This window comes from Pristis pectinata, chromosome 5 (assembly GCF_009764475.1).
Source record: "Pristis pectinata isolate sPriPec2 chromosome 5, sPriPec2.1.pri, whole genome shotgun sequence".
Lineage (NCBI taxonomy): Eukaryota > Metazoa > Chordata > Chondrichthyes > Rhinopristiformes > Pristidae > Pristis > Pristis pectinata.
The window spans coordinates 10,473,271-10,495,859 of NC_067409.1; the positions used below are offsets into that span (position 1 = coordinate 10,473,271).

Here is a 22,589-nt window from a genome sequence, read left to right on the forward strand (position 1 = left end):
ACAGTGTGAAGTTTGACTGTTCTCCCTTTGACCATGTGAGTTCCCTTTGGGTGCTTCGGTTTGCTCCCACATCCCAAAGACGTGCCAGAAGTTAATTGGCTGCTGTAAATGTTAATGTTTATGCTGTATGTGTGGTGGAAAAAAATATCAAAAGAACCAAGCGGGAATTTGACAGGCATGTAGTGACTGAGTTACAGGGACAGAGGGAAATAAAGGGCGAGGGAGAGATGCGATTGCTGCCCTAAGATCTGGCATGGAGGGCCTCATCCAGTGTTGTTATAAGATGTAAAAAAATATAACATTGAAACTTTAGGATGAGTGAGAGATTGGTGTTAAGATCTGACATAGAGGAGGAGGGATAGGTAGAGAGGTGGAGAGGTTTAGGGAGGGAGTTCCAGAGCTCAGGGTCCGGGCAGCCGAAGGCACGGCCACTAACGGTGGAGCGATTCAATTCAGGAACAAGAGGCCAGAACTGGAGAAGCGCAGAGATCTTGGAGGGTTGGAGGGGTGGAGGAGGTTACAGTGAAGGGTAGGGGCAAGGATGTTGAGGGATTGGAAGGCAAGAAAGGAATGTAAAGCTCTCAAGGCGATTCTGGCACAGAGAATTGAATTGGAGTGTCTTCATTGACAAGCAGCTTCAAGAATGGGTGCTTACTTTGGCTGAGAGGACATTCACTGAGGGAAGAATGTTGGCCAGGTCATTGGAAAAATGTTTCTGACAGTCCATGTAGTTAAAAATCAGTTCCCAGCTGAACACTAGAGCCTCACTCTATCAGAGCTGTACTAGATGCCAGCCTAGATTAGGAGAGCACTTTAGAACCTAGAACAGTACAGCACAGGAACAGGCCCTTTGGCCCACGATTTCTGTGCCGAACACAATGCCAAATTAAATGAATCATTTCTACCTGCACACAATCCATATCCCTCCATTCCCTGCATATCCATGTGTCTATCTAAAAGCTTCTTAGATGCCACTATCCTATCTGCTTCCACCACCTCCCCTGGCAGCCCGTTCCAGGCACTCTGTATGTAAAAAACTTGACTCGCACATCTCCTTTAAACTCTCACCTTAAGTTCATGCCCTCTAGTACTTGACATTTCTACTCTGGGAAAAAGATTCTGACTCTCTACCTTATCTATGCCTCCCATAACTTTATAAACTTCTATCAGGTCTGCCCTTAGCCTCCGACACTCAGAGAGAACAATTCAAGTTTGTCCAACCTCTCCTTATAGCTAATACCCTCTAATCCAGGCAGTATCCTGGTGAACCTCTTCTGCACCCTCTCCAAAGCCTCCACATCCTTCCTGTAATGGGGCAACCGAACTGCACACAACACTCAAATACAGCCTAACCAAAATCCTGCAACGTGATTTTATAGACTGACTTTCACGCACTGATCAGAATGTCCCATGTTCACTGACACAGCATAGAAAAGTCAATAGCCAAGCTGTGCACAGCAAGCTCCCATATCTTTCACCCTTTCAGACAACACCCATCCCATTGCCTAAGATTTGGCACCTGCCCAAACATGCCCTTATATGGTCTTTGTCAAACAGAAGAGGCATTCTCTGTGGGTGTCAGATTAAGATAAGATAAGATTTCTTTATTAGTCACATGCACATTGAAACACACAGTGAAATGCATCTTTTGTGTAGAGTGTTCTGGGGGCAGCCTGCAAGTGTCACCACGCTTCCGGCACCAACATAGCATGCCCACAACTTCCTAACCCGCACATCTTTGGAATGTGGGAAGAAACCGGAGCACCCAGAGGAAACCCAGTCCATGTGAACCCAGAGAATCTAAACCCAGCTCAAGCTTGAGGACATGATTTTTTTTCCATACCTAATCAACCCACCTGACCCAATCATCACCGCCAACTAACATTCTCAAACATTCTTTGCACATGTGGGAAGGTTAAGCAAATCATCCTGGTCTGAGGCAGTCCAGCGTAATCGAGCCTGGTCTGACCCGAATGTTTCAGCACAATTTGCACCTGATGATATTGTTGGGAGAAAATCAAAACACTGCAGATGCTGGAAATCTGAAATAAAAACAGAAAATGCTGCAGATTCTCAGTGGGTGGGATACATCTGTGGAAAGAAAAACAGATTTAACATTAATTTTATTTCTCTCTCTTCGCATACTGCCTGACCTGCTGAGTATTTACAGCATTTTTTAATTTATATTTTATATAATGTCAGAATCAGGTCTTGTAGCTGGAATTTACAATGAAGTAACACACACAAAATGCTGGAGGAACTCAGCAGGTCAGGCAGCATCTATGGAGGGAAATGAACAGTCGATGTTTTGGGTCGAGATCCTTCATCAGGACTGGTCGGCTGTAGTTCCTCCAGCATTTTCTGTGTGTTGCTCCAGATTTCCAGCATCTGCAGAATCTCTTGTCTTTACAATGAAGTAACTGGGTTGAGCAGCATCTGTGGGAGGGGTGGGGGGGGTGGCTGGGGAAGGAAATTGTTGACGTTTTAGGTCAAAATGTCAACAATTCCTTTCCCCCCCACAGATGCTGCCTGACCCACTGAGTTCCTCCAGCAGATTGTCTGTTGCTCCAGATTCCAGCATCTTGTATCTTCTTCATAGTGAAGCACCCTGGTATGTTTTGCCACGCTAGCAGACCTGTATAAATAAAACAGGTTGATTGACTCCCCACTAGATCATAGGAATTGAAAATCCATGTCCATATTTTAACCGGGCTCCCTCAGTAAAGAAACTGCTTAGCCCACACATGATATTGTTACATTATCCATGTGTTCAGGTATCCTGACTGTGGAGCAGAGAACAGGAGCAAGCAAGAGGTGTTCTGCCCACTGTAAGGGCTAGAAATAAGACCATAAGATATAGGAGCAGAATTAGGCCATTCGGCCCATCGAGTCTGCTCCGCCACTCGATCATGGCTGCTATTTTTAACCCCATTCTCCCACCTTCTCCCTGTAACCCTTAACCCCTTTACCAATCAGGAATCTATCAATCTCTGCCTTAAATACACCCACTGACTTGGCCTCCACAGCCCTCTGTGGCAACGCATTCCACAGATTCACCACCCTCTGGCTGAAGAAATTCTTCCTCATCTTAGTTTTAAAGCGACGTTCCTTTATTCTGAGGTTGTGCCCGTGAATCCTGGACTCTCCTACTAATGGAAACATCCTCTCCACATCCACTCTATCCAGGCCTTTCAGTATTCGGTAGATTCCTATGAGATCCCCCCTCATCCTCCTGAACTACATCGAGTACATGTGCTGAGGTATCCAACGCTCCTCATAGGTTAAGCCTTTCATTTCCAGGATCATTCCTGTGAACCACCTCTGGACCCTCTCCAGAGCCAGCACATCCTTCCTTAGATACGGGGCCCAAAATTGCTCACAATATTGGAAATGTGGTCTGACCAATGCCTTATAAAGCCTCAGCAGTACATCCTTGCTTTTATATTCTAGTCCCCTAGAAATGAACGCTAACATTGCATTTGCCTTCCTTACTACTGACTCAACCTGCAAGATTTGCTGACATGAGCTTGCACCAGATCCAAATTATAATCAGGAATGCCCCAGGGAGCCAGAATCAGCCCAGAAATTGTGCAAAGCTGCGGGACTGGAGAGGCTTCTGAAGTAGGGAGGAGTGTGTCCATGGAGGGATTTCAAAATAAATGTTTTCATGGGCAGGCACGGTAGTGTAGCGGTTAGCATAACACTTTACAGCACCAGTGACACAGGTTCAATTCCCATGCCGTCCGTGAGGAGTTTGTACGTTCTCCCCGTGTGTCTGCGTGGGTTTCCTCCGGGTGCTCCGGTTTCCTCCCACATCCCAAAGATGTACGGGTTAGGAAGTTGTGGGCATAGTGTGTTGGCGCCGGAAGCGTGGCGACACCTGCGGGCTGCCTCCAGAACATTCTACGCAAAAGATGCACTTCACTGTGTGTTTCGATGTACATGTGACGAATAAAGATATGTTTTATGTTATGTTATGTTATGTGAGGCAATGGGTCAGTGTGCTGTCCGGGGTGCAGAGGTGAAGAATGACACACTGTTGGCAGACATTTGGATGGCAACACTCAGTGAGGTGAGCCAGCACTGGAATGGCTAAGTCTAGCAATACCAAATTATGGTAATTTTATGATGATTGACTAAAAGCCACATTTAGGTGAAAAAAAAAGCATTTCTTTATTATGATGTAGAATGAAAACATGGTGGAACCATATTGAATATTTCCTGAAGAGAACTGGATGAGGATTTGGGGAAGAGAAATTCCCAGCAGAAGAGAAGGAGAGAGTGGGACTCCCTCCACAAACCAGCATGTGTGCAATTGGCTGAAGGGCCTTTATCCGTGATTCCAGATCCTGGGATTATGATACATCAGAAATGTTAGACCCTCAGGAGTCTTCATACTAATGAATTCCTTTTTCAAATACCCGGTGGCATACAAAGACACGAAGCCCACCTCCTGAGTTATTTTTACCACATCCAGGGATCCCGATGCCTGATGACGTTGCCCCCGGTGAGAATGGCGCCTTGCCAGCGGGGAGTTAGGACTACAAAACAGCATCCTACCACTCTGTGCCTCTGTGTCGAGGGACCACAGAGATAATATAAAAACAAATTAAGCTGTGTTAGTATTGGAAACATTTTACATTCCCCGAAGAGTCAGCGGTAAATGAAGGAATCCAACCTTCCGTCAGGTTTTCAAGAATGCCGGAAAGCCTGGGGTGTAAAACAATAAAATTACTTGGTCCCAGACCCAGTGCAGTCCACGCGATATTGGAGCTGACCTGCCCTTCCTGACTGCTTGGTCTCCTGGTGGAAGGTTTAACGCAGGAACAGAACAGCCTGAAACCCAAGTGTATTTATGCATAATGATCCAAAATATTTATCCCCACCACTTCGGCTGTAGTCATCCCTGCTCCAGCAACATCGCCTCCTACAGGGGATTTGGCTGTCTCGGTCTTTATTTCCCACTACAATCAGAATCAGAACTTAGCAGTCCCTTTTATAGGGATATATCACGTTAGTGTTAGCTGTTTTAGGGAAGTGATGGAGATTTTGAATGGGGGAAATGCAGATAATAAATGATAAACCATGGTCACTATTCACCTGGGTGAGGAGGGCAGTGGGAGCAGGAGTGCTGCTGGATACCTGTATGACACCAGTTTATCTGCTGAGTTGGAGTTAACATTCTGATAAGGGGTCTGGCTTGGGCTGAGTTGGACTGGAAACTGCAGACAGAGAATAAGAGAAATGGGCAATAGGGAGGGAGAGACAGGCATTTTGTGTTTTCATTCCAGATTATAACAAAGAAATTCTCCTTGTTTTCACCCAAATGTGACAAAATTACAGTAATTTTAGTAAAATTACCATAATTTGGTATTGCTGGTGTGTGTGTGTGTGTGTGTGTGTGTGTGTGTGTGTGAGAGAGAGACAGAGAGAGAAGAGTGGAGTGCAGGCATGTAGAGAGGCAAGGGTTGGGTCAGATCAGGTTAGGAAAATATTAGAAGCACATGGGCTTGGCTTGGGCCTGCAATTGTGTTGGAACCGGTTGGGTTCCGATTTTATGCCCATGCTGCCCTCTGCATGGGAGGTCTCTTGCCAAGTAGTGCACACTATCCTACCTTGGATGTATAGCGGTTTTCCTTTATCTTCCCTGGGTCCAAACTCTCTGCAGGTTTGCTTCACCGGAAGGAATGCAGCAATTCCCAATGGCGGATCACCTCCACCTTCCTCAGGACAGTAAGGGACGGGTAATAAATGCTGTCCCTGCCAGCAATGCTCAAATCCCATAAAAGGAAATCTGATATGGAGGCCCAAATGGTAGCACAGTGATTGTTACTGGGCAAGAGTCCAAAGTCCTGGAGCATTGATCTGGAATACAAGTAGTCAGCTGGGAATTTAAATTCAACTAATTAAATAAATCTGGAATACAGGTCCAGCATCAGTAATGGTGACCATGAAACTACTAGATTGTCATGAAGCCCAGTTGGAATATCATTCAAGGTTGGAAGTCTGTCACCTTTACCTGCTCTGGCCATGAAGGTGCTCAAGACCCACCACTACAATTGGTTCTTAACTTCTCTCTGAAATACCGCTGGTATTGGGGGTCATTAGAGAGAGGCAATGAAAGAGTGGCCCAGTAGGTGCCACCTAAATTCAGTGGACGAATAAGCAATATAAGAAAACAACCAACCATTCCAGCTGTGTCTCTCAGATGTTCTTCCTGGACGGATAACGACTCATTTTCCTGGAAGAACAACCCTTCCTGTTCTACAGGGCTCTCACCTTTTAGGATGCAGATGATAACTGAAGAAACCCAGCCCCATCACCAGTAAATCACTTACTCCCCGGACAGCAAACCACGGCGATTCATTGTGTAACCAGCTCGTTAACACTGCTGCTGATGATGGATACAAGCACTAATTCATCCTGTTGGGACCAAGCAGCATGTACATGATTTTTCTTTGATTAATGCCCCATAAATAGAGTGGGATTTGATCTGGTGGCCTGACTGATGTGCCCGAGAAGCAGGCCAATGAGTCCAACTTGACTTAGAACATAGAACAATACAGCACAGGAACAGGTCCTTTGGCCCACCATGTCTGTGGCAAACACGATGCCTAATTAAACTAAATCTCTTCTGCTCATACGTGATCCATATGTCCCCACCCCCATTCCCTGCATATTACATAGAATATAGAACATAGAACAATACAGGCCCTTTGGCCCACAATGTTGTGCCGACCTTTAAACCTCGCCTTAAGACTATCTAACCCCTTCCTCCCACATATCCCTCTATTTTCAATTCCTCAATGCTTATCTAGTAACCTCTTGAATTTGACCAATGTACCTGCCTCCACCGCACCAGGCAGTGCATTCCATGCCCCAACCACTGTCTGGGTAAAAAACCTTCCTCTGATATCTCCCTTGAGAGAGTCTATTCATGTGTCAATATAAAAGCCTTTTAAATGCCTGTACTGTATCTGCCTCCATCAACACCCCTGGCAGCCCGTCCCAGGCTCCTACCTCTCTCTGTGTAAAAAGCTTGCCCCGCGCATCCCCTTTAAAATTTCCCCCTCTCACCTTAAATGCATGTCCTCTGGGATTTGACATTTCTATTCTGGGAAAAAGATTCTGTCCAGCCTATCAATGGGCCCCTCATAACTTTTAAACTATCAGCTCTCCCCTCAGCTTCTGCCACTCCGGAGAAAACAACAGAAGTTTGTCCCACCTTAATAGCTCATACCCTCTAATCCTGGTAAACCTCTCCCGTACCCTTTCCAAAGCCTCCACATCCTTCCTGTAATGTTATTGCAGCAGCAGAATATGTTAGTGTTCTGCTTAAGCGCCAGAAATGAGAGAATTCCCTTGGCTATGATGGGGAAGTGCATTTCCTGCAGCAAATCTTCTGTAGTCCTGTTATAAAACATTGGCTAGACCACTAATGGATAGTGTTCATTTCCGGTCACCACACTATAAGAAGGATGTGAAGGTCCTGGAGAAGGATGTGAAGGTGCAGGTGCTTTACTGGAATGATGCTGGGATGAGGGATGTCAGTTCCAAGGTTAGAATGGAGAAGCCGGGATTGTTCTACTTGGAGTAGGGAAGGTTGTGAGGTTGTTTAATACAGCTGTTGATGAATATGAAGGTTTTTGGTTGTTGGGAGCTGCTTCCATTAGTGTAAGTTCTAGCGAACAGGGGCTCTGGTTTAAATTTTTGGCCAAAAGTGGACTGAGGAAAAGCTTTTTCTACATGGAACAGTTATGATCTGGGACTCACAGCCTGCAGGGGCAGTGGAATAGAGTCAATCAGTACCTTCAGATGGGAATCCAAAGGGTATTCAAGAGGGAATAAATTGGTAAATTCATTCATTATTGTCACATGTACCAAGGTACAGTGAAAAAACTTGTTTTGAATGCCATCCATACAGATCATTTCATTATATCAGTACATTGAGGTAGTAAGATAAGACAAGATAAGATATCTTTCTTCGTCACATGTACATCGAAACACACAGTGAAATGCATCTTTTATGTAGTGTGTTCTGGGGGCAGCCTGCAAGTGTCGCCACGTTTCCAGCGCCAACATAGCATGCCCACAACTTCCTAACCCGTACGCCTTTTGGAATGTGGGAGGAAACCGGAGCACCCGGAGGAAACCCACACAGTCACTGGAAGAATGTAAAAACCCCTTACATACAGTGGCCAGAATTGAACCCAGGTCACTGGTGCTGTAAAGCGTTACGCTACCCACTACACTACCGTATAACAGAATGCAGAATAAAGTGTTGTGGTTTCAGAGAACGTGCAGTGCAGGCAGACAATAAGGTGTTAGTCCATGACAAGGTAGACTGTGAGGTCAAGAGTCCATCTTATCCAAGAGTTCTGTGCAATAGTCTTAAAACAGCGGAATAGAATTTGTCCTTGAGCCTGGTGGTGCATGTTTCCAGGCTTTTGTATCTTCTGCCCGATGGAAGGGGAGAATGGAGAATGTCTGGGGTGGGAGGGGTCTTTGATTATGCTGGCTGCTTTACCGAGGCAGTGAGAAGTGTAGACACAGTCCATGGAGGGGAGGCTGGTTTCCGTGACGTGCTGAGCTGTGTCCAAAAGTCACTGCAGTTTCTGCATTGTTTCTAGTGCTACTGAATCCTCTCTATAGTGTTGTGTCCAGTACTGTGCATAACATTCCAAGTGTGGCTGAACGAGTGTCTTGCACATTTGCAACATGATGTTCCGACTCTTGAAGTCAATGCCCTTGGCTACAAAGGCAAGTAAGCTAAATGTCTTCTGCACCACCCTATCCACCTGTATCTCTGTTTTTAGGGAGCTAGGAACCTTCTGTAAACCAACAATTCTAAGGTGCCTGCCATTTAGTGTTTTTGTATCCTGAACTGGCAATATATCAGCGTTCCTTCCTTAAGGGATCTTCATCCCGGAACTCCCTGCTCAGCAGCGTTCTGGGAGCATCTTCCCTAGAAGAGCTGCAGTGGTTCAACAAGGCAGCTCACCACCACTTCCCAAAGGGCAGTCGGGGCTGGGCCATATATGCTGACCTTGCCACTGACACGTTCCAATAGACTATGAAATAATCAAAGCTCTTCTGCCTAAATCCAAGGATCCCACTTACCTTCTCTGCCACCTTGAAAGATTGGTGTACATACTCTGCAACTGTAGGACATGGGACTCTTGTTCCTACACCTCCTCCCACACTGACACATCCATCCTTGGCCTCCTCCACTGCCAGAGGCCCAACACAAACTAGAGGAACAACACCTCATATTCAGCCTGGGTAGTCTACTGGTTGGTCAATGGTATGCACACTGAATTTGAGAACCTCAAGTAATCCTCATTTCCTCCCCACCCCACTGTTTCTGATCTACCTCCAGTCCTCCCATTTTTGGCCCCTTTCCTCTACCCCCCACCTTCCAGCCCCCCAACACCCATGTTTGTCTACCTCCCCCCCTTCTGTTTCCGTCCCACACATTTTATCCACTGGATTCCCCCTCCCTCATCTGGTACGCGTTTCATCTGCCCTTCACCCCTCCCTCCCTTAATAGTTTCCTTCATTACCTTCATTAAATCATATTCCAGCACTGGTAGCCTTTGTGTTCCTGCTGATCTCCTCCCTGCCTCCGCCTTCACCTCTGGCTCCATCTGCCCGTCATCCCCGACCCGTCCTCATCCACCAATCACCTGCTGGCCCCTGTCTCATCCCCCACCTCCTCCTCTTCATACTGGCTACCTCTTCTCCCCACTCCCAGTCCTGATGCAGGGTTTTGACCCGAAATGTCGACAATTCCTTTCCCCCCTCCCCCCACCAGGTGCTGGTCGACTCACTGAGTTCCTCCAGCAGATTGTTTGTTGCTCCAGAATCCAGAAGCTGCATTCTCTTGTGTCTCTGTTGAGTCCTGGTGCCCATGCACCTCCTTTGGTTGCATCTTTCCTCCAGCCCTAATCTTCAGTAGGTTGTGAAAGGTGCATGCTCTTCCCTTGTCTTTGTACAACATCACCAATCAACAATAACTTGGCAACTTTTTTTCAAGCCATTGATGAAACTACTTCCTCAGGAGGCTAAAGAAATTCGGCATGTCCCCTTTGACCCTCACCAGTTTTTATCAATGCACCATAGAAAGCATCCTACCTGAATGCATCACAGCTGGTATGACAACTGCTCTGTCCGAGACCGTAAGAAACTGCGGAGAGCTGTGGACACAGCTCAGCACATCACGGAAACCATCCTCCCCTCCATGGACTCTCTACACTTCTGGCAGCCTCGGTAAAGCAGCCAACATAGTCAAAGACCCCACCCACCCCAGACATTCTCTCTTCTTCCCCCTCCCATTGGGCAGAAGATACAAAAGCCTGAAAGCATGTACCACCAGGCTCAGGGACAGCTTCTATCCCACTGTTATAAAACTATTGAACGGTTCCCTCATATAATAAGATGGACTCTTAACCTCACAGTCTACCTTGCACTTTATTGTCTGCCTGTACTGCACTTTCTCTGTCGCTGTGACACTTTATTCTGCATTTCAATGGTTTACCTTGTACTACCTCAATACACATTATAATGTTTAATGAATTGATCTGTATGAAGGGTATGCAAGACAAGTTTTTCGCTGTACCTCGGTACAAGTGGCAATAATAAACCAATTCCAATTCCAATACAGTAGGGGGAGTGTTTTGACTCTGGCCATCATGGGAGTGCATCTCCTGGCATGCCATCCTTGACCTCGTGTTCGCTGTGCATGAGGTGAGCACAACTGGCAGCCAAACCTCTCGTACAATTTCAGCACGGTACCAAGGGACGGATTTCTCTGCTGCATTGACATTGGCTAAGCGGTTGATGACGGGGATGTTACTTCAGGACATTAGACATTGTGTCCTCCTCCTGAAGGCTTAAGCAGGGGATTTGACACCCGGGAACTAACCCTGATCTCGCGCATCTCCTCAGCAGACCTCCCCATCGGATAACGAAGCGAGTAAGTGCCACCTGCTGACTGATCACCGGGTCTCCGTCAGTTACCTGGAGGAGGCGCACCAGCGAGAGCGGGCAGTCAGCGCGGCCAGCATCATCACCAACACCATGGAAGGTAAGACCAGCGGCCAGAGCAGGGGCCAGGGCATCCCTTGAAGTGGGAAAGGCAGCCCTGAGGCAGGGTCTCGACTTGAAACGTTGACCTCCACAGATGCTGCCTGACACCCTGAGTCCCTCCAGCTGTTTATTTGTTGCTGCAGGGGACGGGAGGCTGGCTGATAGTGAACTGAAGGTAGTTCAGTTGGATTGTGTCTGGTCTAAATTCAATGACTGGCAATCGGAAGTCATTATGCCTGCTCCAGCTCTTTGAGCAAACTTTTCCAATTTATCCAGCACCCTCACTCTTTTCTTACTGCTCTGCAAATTGTACTCCTTTAACTAATTACTTACTTTCTTTACTGAATCAGCCCCTGTCTCCCATTCAGACCATGATTTCTAAACGGCAATAACTCACCGGAAAGTAAGAAAATGGGAGTAGGAATAAGAAGAGACACGAGAAATTCTGCAGACGCTGAAATCTGGAGCAATACACAACAAGTGCTGGAGGAACTCAGCGGGTCAGGCAGCATCCATGGAGGGAAATAAACAGTCGACGTTTCGGGCCGAGACCCTTCATCAGGACTGGAAAGGAAGAGGGCAGAAGCCAGAATAAGAAGGTGGGGAGAGGGGGAGAGCACAACCCAGGCAGGGGATAGGGGAGTCCAGGTGAGAGGGGAAAGGTAGGTGGGTGGGGGAGGGGGGAGAAGATGTATTATGAGTCTGAGTGAGCACATGGGATGCCTACCCTGAACAAGTTTTCCTCTTCTCTTCGACGGGAGTTCTGTGAGACTCTCTCTCACTGCTCCCCTTCCGTGACCTCAGCTGCTTTCCAGCTCCTTGACGACGCGCTCACCCAGACTCATGTTAGATCTTCTGCCCCTCTTCCCCACCCACCTACCTTCCCCCCTCACCTGGACTCCCCTGTCCCCTGCCAGTGTGTGCTCCTCTTCTCCTGCCCCCCCCCCCCCAATGCCTTCTCATTCTGGCTTCTGCCCTCTTCCTTTCCAGTCCTGATGAAGGGTCTCAGCCCGAAACATCGACTGTTTATTTCCCTCCATGGATGCTGCCTGACCTGCTGAATTCCTCCAGCACTTTGTATGTATTGCAGCAGAAATAAGAAACTTGGCCCTTTCAATGTAATCACAGCTGATCTGCCCCAGGTCTCATCTCCATTTCTGTGGCAGTTCCCCACAGCCTTCAATTCCCCCATCTTTCAAAAATCCATCCATCTCCTCTTTAAATATCTTCAGTGATTTAGCCTCCATAACCCTCCAATCAGATCAGCCATGATCTTATTGAATGACAGAGCATGCTTAGAGTCATACAGCAGGGAAACAGGCCCTTCAGCCCAACTGGTCCATGCCGACCATGATTCCCATCTAAGTTAGTCCCATTTGCCTGCATTTGGCTCATATCCCTCTAAACCTTTCCTATTCATGTACCTGTCCAAGTACCTTTTAAATGTTGTCTATGTACCTGCCTCAACCACTTCCTCTGGCAACTTGTTCATGGACTGACCACTCTCTGGGTGAAAAAGTTGCCCCTGAGGTTCCTATTAAATCTCCCCCCTCTCACAAACCTATGCCCTCCAGTTCTTGACTCCCCTCCCTATCCATGCCCCTCATGATTTTATATACCTCTATAAGATCACCCCGCATTCTCCTATGCTCCGATGAAAAAAGTCCCAACCCGTTCAACCTCTCTTCATAACTCAGTCCCCCGAGTCCCGGCAACATCCTCATAAATCTAAATGCTTGAGGGGTCAAGTGGTCCATTCCTGCTCCTAATTCATATGTTCGGATAAAACTGTAACAGAGGGAGCGAGAAACAGAGTGTAATGTGTCAGGTCTTCTGTCTTTCATCAGAACTAGGGATTGTTCGAGATGAAACAAGTTTGAAGAAGTGGGAGAAGAGGGAGTGGGAACAGGACAAAGATTCTGATGAAAGGCCATTGACCTGAAAGATTAACTCTGTTTCTTTCTCCATGGACGCTGCCTGACCTATTGAGTATCCTCAACACTTTAGGTTTTATAATAAAAGAAGAGTGTGTGTGAAATTGGAAGGTGGGAGAAAATGAGGCATAAAAGGTTGCAAAGTGAAAGCAGTGACACGGAAAATAAATTTACAAAAGATTAGTCTGAAAGAGGTGCAGAAAATGTTCTTGAAATTACCAGAGGAAGTTAATGCGACTGCTAGAAATCTAGAATAAAAAGGCTGATTATCTCAGATTGTCGAGCTCACTGCTGAGTCCAGGAAGGTCAAGTGTTGGGTGTCAGGGGGCAGAGGGCATCTGTGTACCCAGAATAACTCACTGACCCTCAGAGGAAAGGAGAGAGAGCTAAAATAATGGAATGAAAAGACCCAAACACAAAGTCAAAGTTGAGTTTACTGTCATATGCACAAGTACATGTATGCACAGGCGCATACAAACACATAGCAACATCACAGACACATAGCATCAGAGAAGATGAGATAAGCAACATCACAGACACATAGCATCAGAGAAGATACATCAAAACACACAGTGCAATGCATCTTTTGCATAGAGTGTTCTGGGGGCAGCCCACAAGTGTCACCACGTTTTCGGTGCCAACATAGCATGCCCACAACTTCCTAACCCGTAAGTCTTTGGAAAGTGGGAGGAAACCGGAGCACCGGGAGGAAACCCACGTAGACAGGGGAAGAACGTACAAACTCCTTACAGACAGTGGCCGGAATTGAACCCGGGTCGCTGGCGCTGTAAAGTGTTACGCTAACCGCTACACTGATAAGCAGCATTCCCAAGAAAAACGTAATTTAACAGACAGAGCAATAGCAAGTTCAATTTTCCCATTGTACGTTTCTTTTGAAGGTGGCTTTGGTGGTGAAGTCGTGTGTTGGAACTCTGCAGCTGAAGAGCTGGAGTTCTGTGGACGAGGCAGGCAGAAGGTATTGAGGAAGAGGTGGATGGTGTGTAGATTTTCAAGGGACATGCGCAGGGAGAGAGCCCAATAACGGCAGTGCACAGGCATTTAATCCTGACCTCTTTTGAAGGGATGCCTTCAACAGATAGGTATATGCAAATGCACATACACACCTGTTCTTGGGCCCCGTATCTAAGGAAGGATGTGCTGGCCCTGGAGAGGGTCCAGAGGTGGTTCACAAGAATGATCCCAGGAATGAAAGGCTTGACGTATGAGGAGCGTTTGATGTCTCTGGGCCTGTACTCGATGAGGTTCAGGAGGATGAGGGGGAGATCTCATTGAAACCTACCAGATACTGAAAGGCTTGGATAGAGTGGACGTGGAGAGGATGTTTCCATTAGTAGGAGAGTCCAGGATCCGAGGGCACAGCCTCAGAATAAAGGGACATCCCTTTAGAACTGAGATGAGGAGGAATTTCTTCAACCAGAGGGTGACGAAGCTGTGGAATTTGTTGCCACAGACAGCTGTGGAGGCCAAGTTATTGGGTGTGTCTAAAAGGCAGAGATTGGTAAAGGGGTTAAGGGTTACGGGAAGAAGCAGGGAAAATGGGGCTGAGGAATAAAGATGATTGAATGGCAGAGCAGACGATGGGCTGAATGGCCTAATTCTGCTCCTATATTTTATGGTCTTAATGATTATTGGTAGGGGGCATGCTCAGTTGCTCTCCCACCCTGCAAATACCCTGGATAAAGGTGTTAGGTTTTTGTCACCCTGCTATACGAATGCAGAGAAGATTTACGAGGATATTGCCAGGCCTAGAGGGCCTGAGTTATAGGGAGAGGTTGGCCTGGTTTGGTCTTTATTCCTTGGGACGTAGGAGAATGAGGGGCAAACCTGATAGAAATGTTTAAAATTATGAGAGGCATGGATAAGGTGGATGGCAGCAGTCTTTTTTCCAGGGTAGAGGAGTCCAAAACTAGGGGGGGCATAGGTTTAGGGTGATAGGGGTTTCCTCCGGGTGCTCCGATTTTCTCCCACCTTCCAAAAATGTACAGGTTAGGAAGTTGTGGGCATGCTATGTTGGCGCTGGAAGCGTGGCGACACTTGCGGGCTGCCCCCAGAACACTCGAAGCAAAAAGATGCATTTCACTGTGTGTTTTGACGTACATGTGACTAATAAAGATATCTTAGGGGAAAAATTTAAAAGGGACCTGAGGGGCAACTTTTTCACGCAGAGGGTGCTGAGTGTATGGAACCAGCTGCCAGAGGAAGTGGTTGAGGCAGGTACAATAATATCATTTATGAAGCACTTGGATGGGTACATAGAGGGGGCGGGGCTTAGAGGAACGCTGGAAATTGGGACTAGCTGGGTAGGCACCATGGTCAGCATGGACTGGTTGGGCCGAAGGGCCTGTATCTGTGCTGTACTGCTCTATGACTCTAGTACTGCTGATGTCAACGTGCTGCCAGAGCACAGTGAGAGGAGTATATTGCTGCTGGCTTGACTGAAGCAGGTGTGGATCTGGCTGCACTGATGCAGTCCAGGTGGTGTGAGCACAGTGGATGCTGTGCATGAATGCACTGATAAACTTGGAGTAAAAAGTGCAGCAAGCAGTATTGCTGCTGGCCTGATAGATCTGGCTAATTTGGGTTGTTGGTCTGAACTTGTTGGGTGAATTGTAAAGGCGCCACAAGTGGCCACTGTTGTGGTTAGCCTGGGGTGATATTTCATTCCTGGGAGGTTCAGCTGACCCTTAGGGATGTGGGCTTCACACAGACACCTCTGGGGGTTAGCAGCTCAGGAAGGATTTGCCCAAAGTTGGCTGATACCAGTGTGCGGCTATATTTGGATCAACATATGGGATCCAGGCTCGAGTGTCCAGTATCGCAGACAGGGAAGTGTTGACTCTTAGGCCCCAGTGAACGATGAGGAGGAGAGGTAAAGCTGTGGCTGGAAAAGATGTCGGGATCTTTTTATTTGACACTCTGTTCACCAGGAGAGCGATCAACGAGATGAAAGGGAGCATTGGCCTTTATCATGGCTTTTCTACCTTGTAAATGACAGCTTAAAGGTGCAGGGGTCGTAGGCTGGGTCTGACAAGGTGAAAATGGGAGGCTGTAGGGAGGGAGTTCTTTGTCTTGGTCAACGGACCTCAGGGTACTGGAGACCCCAGATGCCAGGATCTCCCTCAACAACCTTCATGAGTTTCCATCTGACTTCCGCCAGGTTTCCAGTGGTGGAATTCCAAGGAAAAACCCATGTCCAGAGCCATTCAGAAAGCGGTTGCAAGTGTAGATTTCTCTGCCTCACAGCTGAGATGGGCTCCACCCTCATTGTTAACCCCAGGGATATCGCAGGCACTGTGCTGGGGCTCAGCTTCAATGTTTGGGAGGATTACGCAAAGGGCAGGCAGGGCCAAATGAGACGGAACCACAAGGTGAAAGAAAGTTGGAAAGAAGGCACAATAAGCTGCCAAGATTTGGTTCTCTTCAGAATCTGCAGACTATTAATTAAATTATGGCACAACCAAGGGTATAACAGAGAGAAGCTCAAATGTAATAAGGCTGTGTTTGAAGATTACAATTTAATACTGCCTTCTGCTGCTGGATGTGAAGGTCCACCTGCAATGTTGATTTTGGAAGGTGAGTATCTGTTGGGGAAATGAAGCTGCAGTGGGAGAGGTCTCGACCACAGGGAGAAGCTGCTGCTAAATTACATTAACACCTCAAATCCCGAAATTCAGTAAAAACACTCCCAACTCTGCAGAGAGAGCAAGAAAGGGGAATAAAGTCACAGAGTCAAAGAGCAATACAGCATGGAAACAGACCCTTTGGCCCAACTTGTCCATGGCACCCCAGTTGCCTAACTGAGCTAGTCCCATATCCTTCAAACCTTTCCGATCCATGTACCTGTCCCAACGTCTGTTAAATGTTGTTATTACACCTGCTGAGTATTACAACTGCATTTTAGTTATCCCTTCAGAGTAAGAATCAAACCACAAATTCAGAACACCCAATGGTGGAGCAAAACTTCTCCTTTAAGAACTTAACTCTTGATAACTAACTCTTAAAGAGGTATCTCCCTGACAAGTAACTTGGTGATGGAACCTGACAGAACAATCTAAAGTGCATTTCTCTTCTACTTCTGAGCATCCTGCTAAAAATCCCTGAGGTTATTTTTGAGGTGTAGCCATCAACATGATAAAGGAAACACATTAGGGGCCAGTTTGTGCACAGTCAGATCCCTCAAGCTGCAAAGTGATGAAGATCAAATTATTTGATTTGGTGATGTTGGTGGTGGGAAAACTGTTAGCCAGTTCAAGATTGTATCCCGGCCACATGAGAGAACACTTAGCGCTTTCAAGTCAAACATGACAGTCCTGCACTCCTTCAGTGCTCCACTCTAGCGAAAGCTTAGATTTTTGTACATAAGGTTTTAGAGTGGGGTTTGAACCCCCAGCTTTCCAATTTATTTCATTAACCAAATTTAGATTTCACTGCTATAATGCAGCTTTTACGCTGGGGTTTCAGCTTGTATCTTTCGCTATCAGTTCAGCTCTCTGGATAGCTTTAAAATTCATTTTCGAGTTTGGGCATCACTGGATAAATCAGAATTTACTGCCTATCCCTAAGTGGCTGTGAGAAGGTGGTGGTGAGCTGCCATTTTAATTTGCTGCAGTCTTTCGGGTGAAGGTGTTGGTAGGGAGTTCCATGATGTGGACCCAGAGGTGACAAAGGGAGGCAGTACACTCCCAGGTCAGGGTGGTGTGTGAGAAACAAAGGACTGCAGATGCTGGAACCTGGATGAAAAACACACTGATGCTGGAGGAACTCAGCAGGCCAGGCAGCATCCGTGGAGAGAAGCAGGCGGTCAACGTTCTGGGTCAGGACCTTTCTTCAGGACTGAAGATAGGAAAAGGGGGAAGCCCAATATATAGGAGGGAAAAGCAGAGCAGGGATAGGTGGACAAAAGAGGGGAGGCGGGGTGGGCGCAGGGTGATGATGGGTAGATGCAGGTAAGAGGCAGTGATGGGCAGGTGCGGGGGGGAGGAGGGGAGGGCAGATCCACCGGGGGATGGGTCAAAGGTAAGGAGAGAGAGGGAGAAAAAGGTAGAAAAAAAGCTAGGAAAGGGAAGAAGGGAAGAAACATGGTGGGGCGGAATATGGGAAAGGGCTGTGGGGATTACTTAAAGTGGGAGAATTCAATGTTCATGCTCCCACTTTAAGTAATCCCCACTCCCCTTCCCCACATCCCCCACCCACCATGTTTCTTCCCTTCTTCCCTTTCTTAGCATTTTTTCTACCTTTTTCTCCCTCTCTCTCCTTACCTTTGATCCATCCCCCGGTGGATCTGCCCTCCCCTCCTCCCCCGCACCTGCCCATCACTGTCTCTTACCTGCATCTACCTATCACCACCCTGTGCCCACCCCGCCTCCCCTCTTTTGTCCACCTATCACTGCTCTGCTTTTCCCGCCTATATATTGGGCTTCCTGCTTTTCCTGCTGAGTTCCTCCAGCATCGTTGTGTTTATCAGCTAGATTCCAGCATCTCTAGTATTACTGCTCCACTGCGGTCCCTTCAAGGATGCCCACTTTGAAGAAGTTTTCTTCCTCAGTCCTGAAGAAGGGTCCTGACCCGAAACGTTGACCGCCTGCTTTTCTCCACGGATGCTGCCTGGCCTGCTGGGTTCCTCTAGCATCATCGTGTTTTTCAGGATGGTGTGTGGCTTGGAGGGGGAGCCGGGGGTGGTGGTGTACCCATCTACCTGCTGCCCTTGTCCATCTTTTCCTTTTCGAAAGGTAGTTTATTCAGTGATTACGGAATCACATTAATATGATATTACAGTACTTTGTGATTCACGCTATTTACAGTCTCAAGTTATAACGTGGTCATCACTATCCAGAACGCACTCGAGCCTCTTTGGTGCCCACCGGTCCCGGAAATCCCCCATTGGACTTGTGGATACCACATGCTCTTTCTCCAAGGAGTCCTTGTCCATCTTGGTAGTAGAGGTAGTGGGTCTGGGACGTGCTGGCCAGTAATTTAACTGTAATGCGTAAAGGTATATGGACAAGGCCATTCAGCCCATCAAATCTGCTACCATTTAATAGCTGTTCTCTATCATAACTCCATTCACCTCAATTGATGTCCTTTCCCTCAGTAATATTGGCTATCAGCCCAACAATCAAAACAAAACCGCAGAAGCATGAAATCTGAAATAAAAAGAGATTATAGAACATAGAAGAGAACAGCACAGGAACAGGCCCACGAAGTCTGCTCTGAACATGATGCCAAATTAAACTAAATCTCTTCTGCCTACACATGATCCATGTCCCCCTATAATGCTGGAAACATTAAGCTAGCAAATGAGACCAGCTCGGTTAGGCAACTTGGTCGGCACGGATGTGTTGGGCCGAAGGGCCTGTTTTTTATAAGATCTTTATTAGTCACATGTACATCGAAACACACAGTGAAATGCATCTTTTTGCATCGAGTGTTCTGGGGGCAGCCTGCAAGTGCCGCCACGCTTCCGGCGCCAACATAGCACGCCCACAACTTCCTAACCCGTACGTCTTTGGAATGTGGGAGGAAACCGGAGCACCCAGAGGAAACCCACACAGACACAGGGAGAACGTACAAACTCCTTACAGACAGCAGCCGGAATTGAACCCGGGTCGCTGGCGCTGTAATAGCGTTACGCTAACCGCTACACTGGTACACGCTCTATGACTCTACACCCAGCAGGTCAGGCAGCATGTGTGGAAAGAGAAAAAGACTTAAAGTTTTAGGTTGGAGACCTTTTGTCAGAACTCTGACCTGAAACATTACCACTGCTTCTCTCTCCACAGACGCTGCCTGACGTGCTGAGTGTTTCCACCATTATCTCTTTTTAGCGATTAGTGGCCAATCATTGATTACAGACAAAGTCTTCAGAGGAGTATAAATACTGGAGTAGAGCAGCTGAGCTGAATAGTGGTCTTTTCCGTGTAATTCTATGCATTACAGATAAATCTAAACAAATAACCTTGAATGGATATATCCAGGGAAAGAGGCTTTGTTGCTTTAATTAATAAACACTGTCCTTTTGTTCTGCATTGTTGTGTGCAGGGTTGGTGTTGGCCTGAAGTGAAATTAAATCTCCAGTGGGTTTTTTGTGCAAACATTGGTGTGCAAATATCCTAATGATTCCTCCCCTGCTGAAATCATCCGCTGGCTTTCAGCTTTCCCTCAAGCACCTTCCGTAAGCTGATTTATTGGCAAATAAAGAGCCAGATATTACGCAGCTCTCACATTTCCGAAGCCACTGCTGTGACGATGCAGGAATGCTGATTAGTGTGTTTGAACTGCAACACCACAAAACCATTCGGAGTTACCTTTTATGTTTGGGAATCACTCGACTTCATCACCTTGTCAACACGTGGCTCAGTGTGTGAAGTGAACATTGGTGCATGTATAGGGAATTGCTCTTTTTTTCAACCAGGTGGGAGAATTTCCCACATAAAATCGATGCTACCTTTTTGTTAATTACTCCTTATGAACACGTTAAAGAAGGAGGCCACTCAGCCCAGATCTCCCAGCAGAGCAATCCCGTCTGTCCTATTCTGGAGACACAAGAGACTTGCAGATGCTGGAGTCTGGAGCAACACGCAAAGCGCTGGAGGAACTCAGGGGGGTTGGGCAGCATCCGTGGAGGGAAATGGACAGTCGGCGTTTCGGATCGAGACCCTCCACCTGGCCTGAAAGACAGCGAGGAGATTCCGGTGTGAAAAAGGTGGAGGGCAAGAGCTGGCAGGTGATAGGTGGAGCTGGGTGGGGGGGGGGGGGGGGGGGTGGAGGTGAGAGGCAGATGGGGGAAGGGAGAGTGGGAATAGTGCCAGAAGCCAGGAGATGATGGGCGGCTGATGAAGGGATGAAGATGATGAGATCTGTCCCATTCTTCTTCCCTTCCCTGCTCCCCTGCAACTTATTCTCCCTCACCTGCCCATCAACTCCCCTTGGAATCTTTTTACTGCTGAGAAGTAATTCACAGTAGCCACTAAACCCACCAGCACGTCTGTGGGAGGAAGCCAGAGCGCTTGGGGGAAACCCACAGGGAGAATGTGCAAATGCCTCACAACACCTGAGGTCGGGATCGAACCCGGGTCCCTGGGGCTGTGAGGCTCTCGGTATCTGTGTGCCAGTATTTATCCCCCATCGTTAATTACCCTCTGAGCAGGCAGTGGGGAGCCACCAACAACTAGCTGACTTGCTTGGCATTTCAGAGCCAACCACATGGGCTGGGCTTGGAGTCACATAAAAGCCACAGATTTCTTTCCCCGAAGGCATGGCAGTGTCGCGGTTAGCGTAACGCTATTACAGCGCCAGCGACCCGGGTTCAATTCCGGCCGTTGGCTGTAAGGAGTTTGTACATTCTCCCCGTGTCTGCATGGGTTTCCTCTGGGTGCTCCGGTTTCCTCTCACATTCCAAAGACGTATGGGTTAGGAAGTTGTGGGCGTGCTACGTTGGCCCTGGAAGCGTGGCGACACTTGTGAGCTGCCCCCAGAACACTCGACGCAAAATGATTTGATAAAGATATCTTAATGGGTTTCTAAAACAGAATCATACATGGAAATAGGCCCTACAGCCCAGCTGGTCCATGTTGAACAAGATTCCCATCCAAGTTAGTCCCATTGGCCCATGCTTGGCCCATATCCCTCTGAACCTTTCCTATCCATGTACCTGTCCAAGTACCTTTTAAATGTTGGTAATGTACCTGCCTCAACCACTTCCTCTGGCAGCTCATTCCATATACAGACCACCCTCTGGGTGAAAAGGTTGCCCCTTAGGTTCCTATTAAATCTCTCCCCTCTCACCTTGTACCGGGCAGGCACGGTAGTGTAGTGGTTAGCGTAACGCTTTACAGCGCCAGCGACCCGGGTTCAATTCCGGCCACTGTCTGTAAAGAGTTTGTATGTTCTCCCGTGTCTGCGTGGGTTTCCTCCGGGTGCTCCGGTTTCCTCCCACATTCCAAAGACGTACGGGTTAGGAAGTTGTGGGCATGCTATGTTGGCACTGGAAGCGTGGCGACACTTATGGGCTGCCCCCAGAACACTCTACGCTAAAAGATGTATTTCACTGTATGTTTCAATGTACATGTGACTAATAAAGAAATTTTTTCTCTTATCTTACGCCCTCTAGTTCTTGATTCCCCAACCCTGGGAAAAAGACTGTGCACATTCACCCTATCTATGCCCCTCCTAACTTTATACATCCCTATAAGACCACCCCTCATTCTCCTACGCTCCAGTGAAAACTGTCCCAACCTGCTCAACCTCTCTCCATACATTTCAGAAGTTCCTTTAGTCATCATTACTGAGGAATATTTGTTGTTCCAATAACCAGGTCATTAACTGAGTTTAAATTCCCAAACTGCTGTGGTGGGATTGAACTCAGGTCTCTGGTGACTCGTCTGTTAGTTTAACTGCTGGACCACGCCCCTCACCCCCATTTCCCTTTCTTGGGAATGGTGCACAAATTCCATGATGGGTTTCAGGAGGAGGGTACTGACAGGCTGCTGAGTGGGCAGACCCCATACAGAGCAGTGTGAAGTGAAATACTTGGTTACAAAGTTGTAC

General features: G+C 47.4%; 1 protein-coding gene across 1 annotated transcript in view; it reads left to right on the top strand.

Moving 5' to 3' along the window:
- Window positions 1–22,589, top strand: part of scn5lab (sodium channel, voltage gated, type V-like, alpha b) — a 449,385-nt gene that overhangs the window by 258,612 nt on the left and 168,184 nt on the right. The window contains 1 exon segment of the mRNA XM_052017101.1: window positions 10,948–11,086. Within this exon segment, the coding sequence (XP_051873061.1) occupies window positions 10,948–11,086 (139 nt within the window).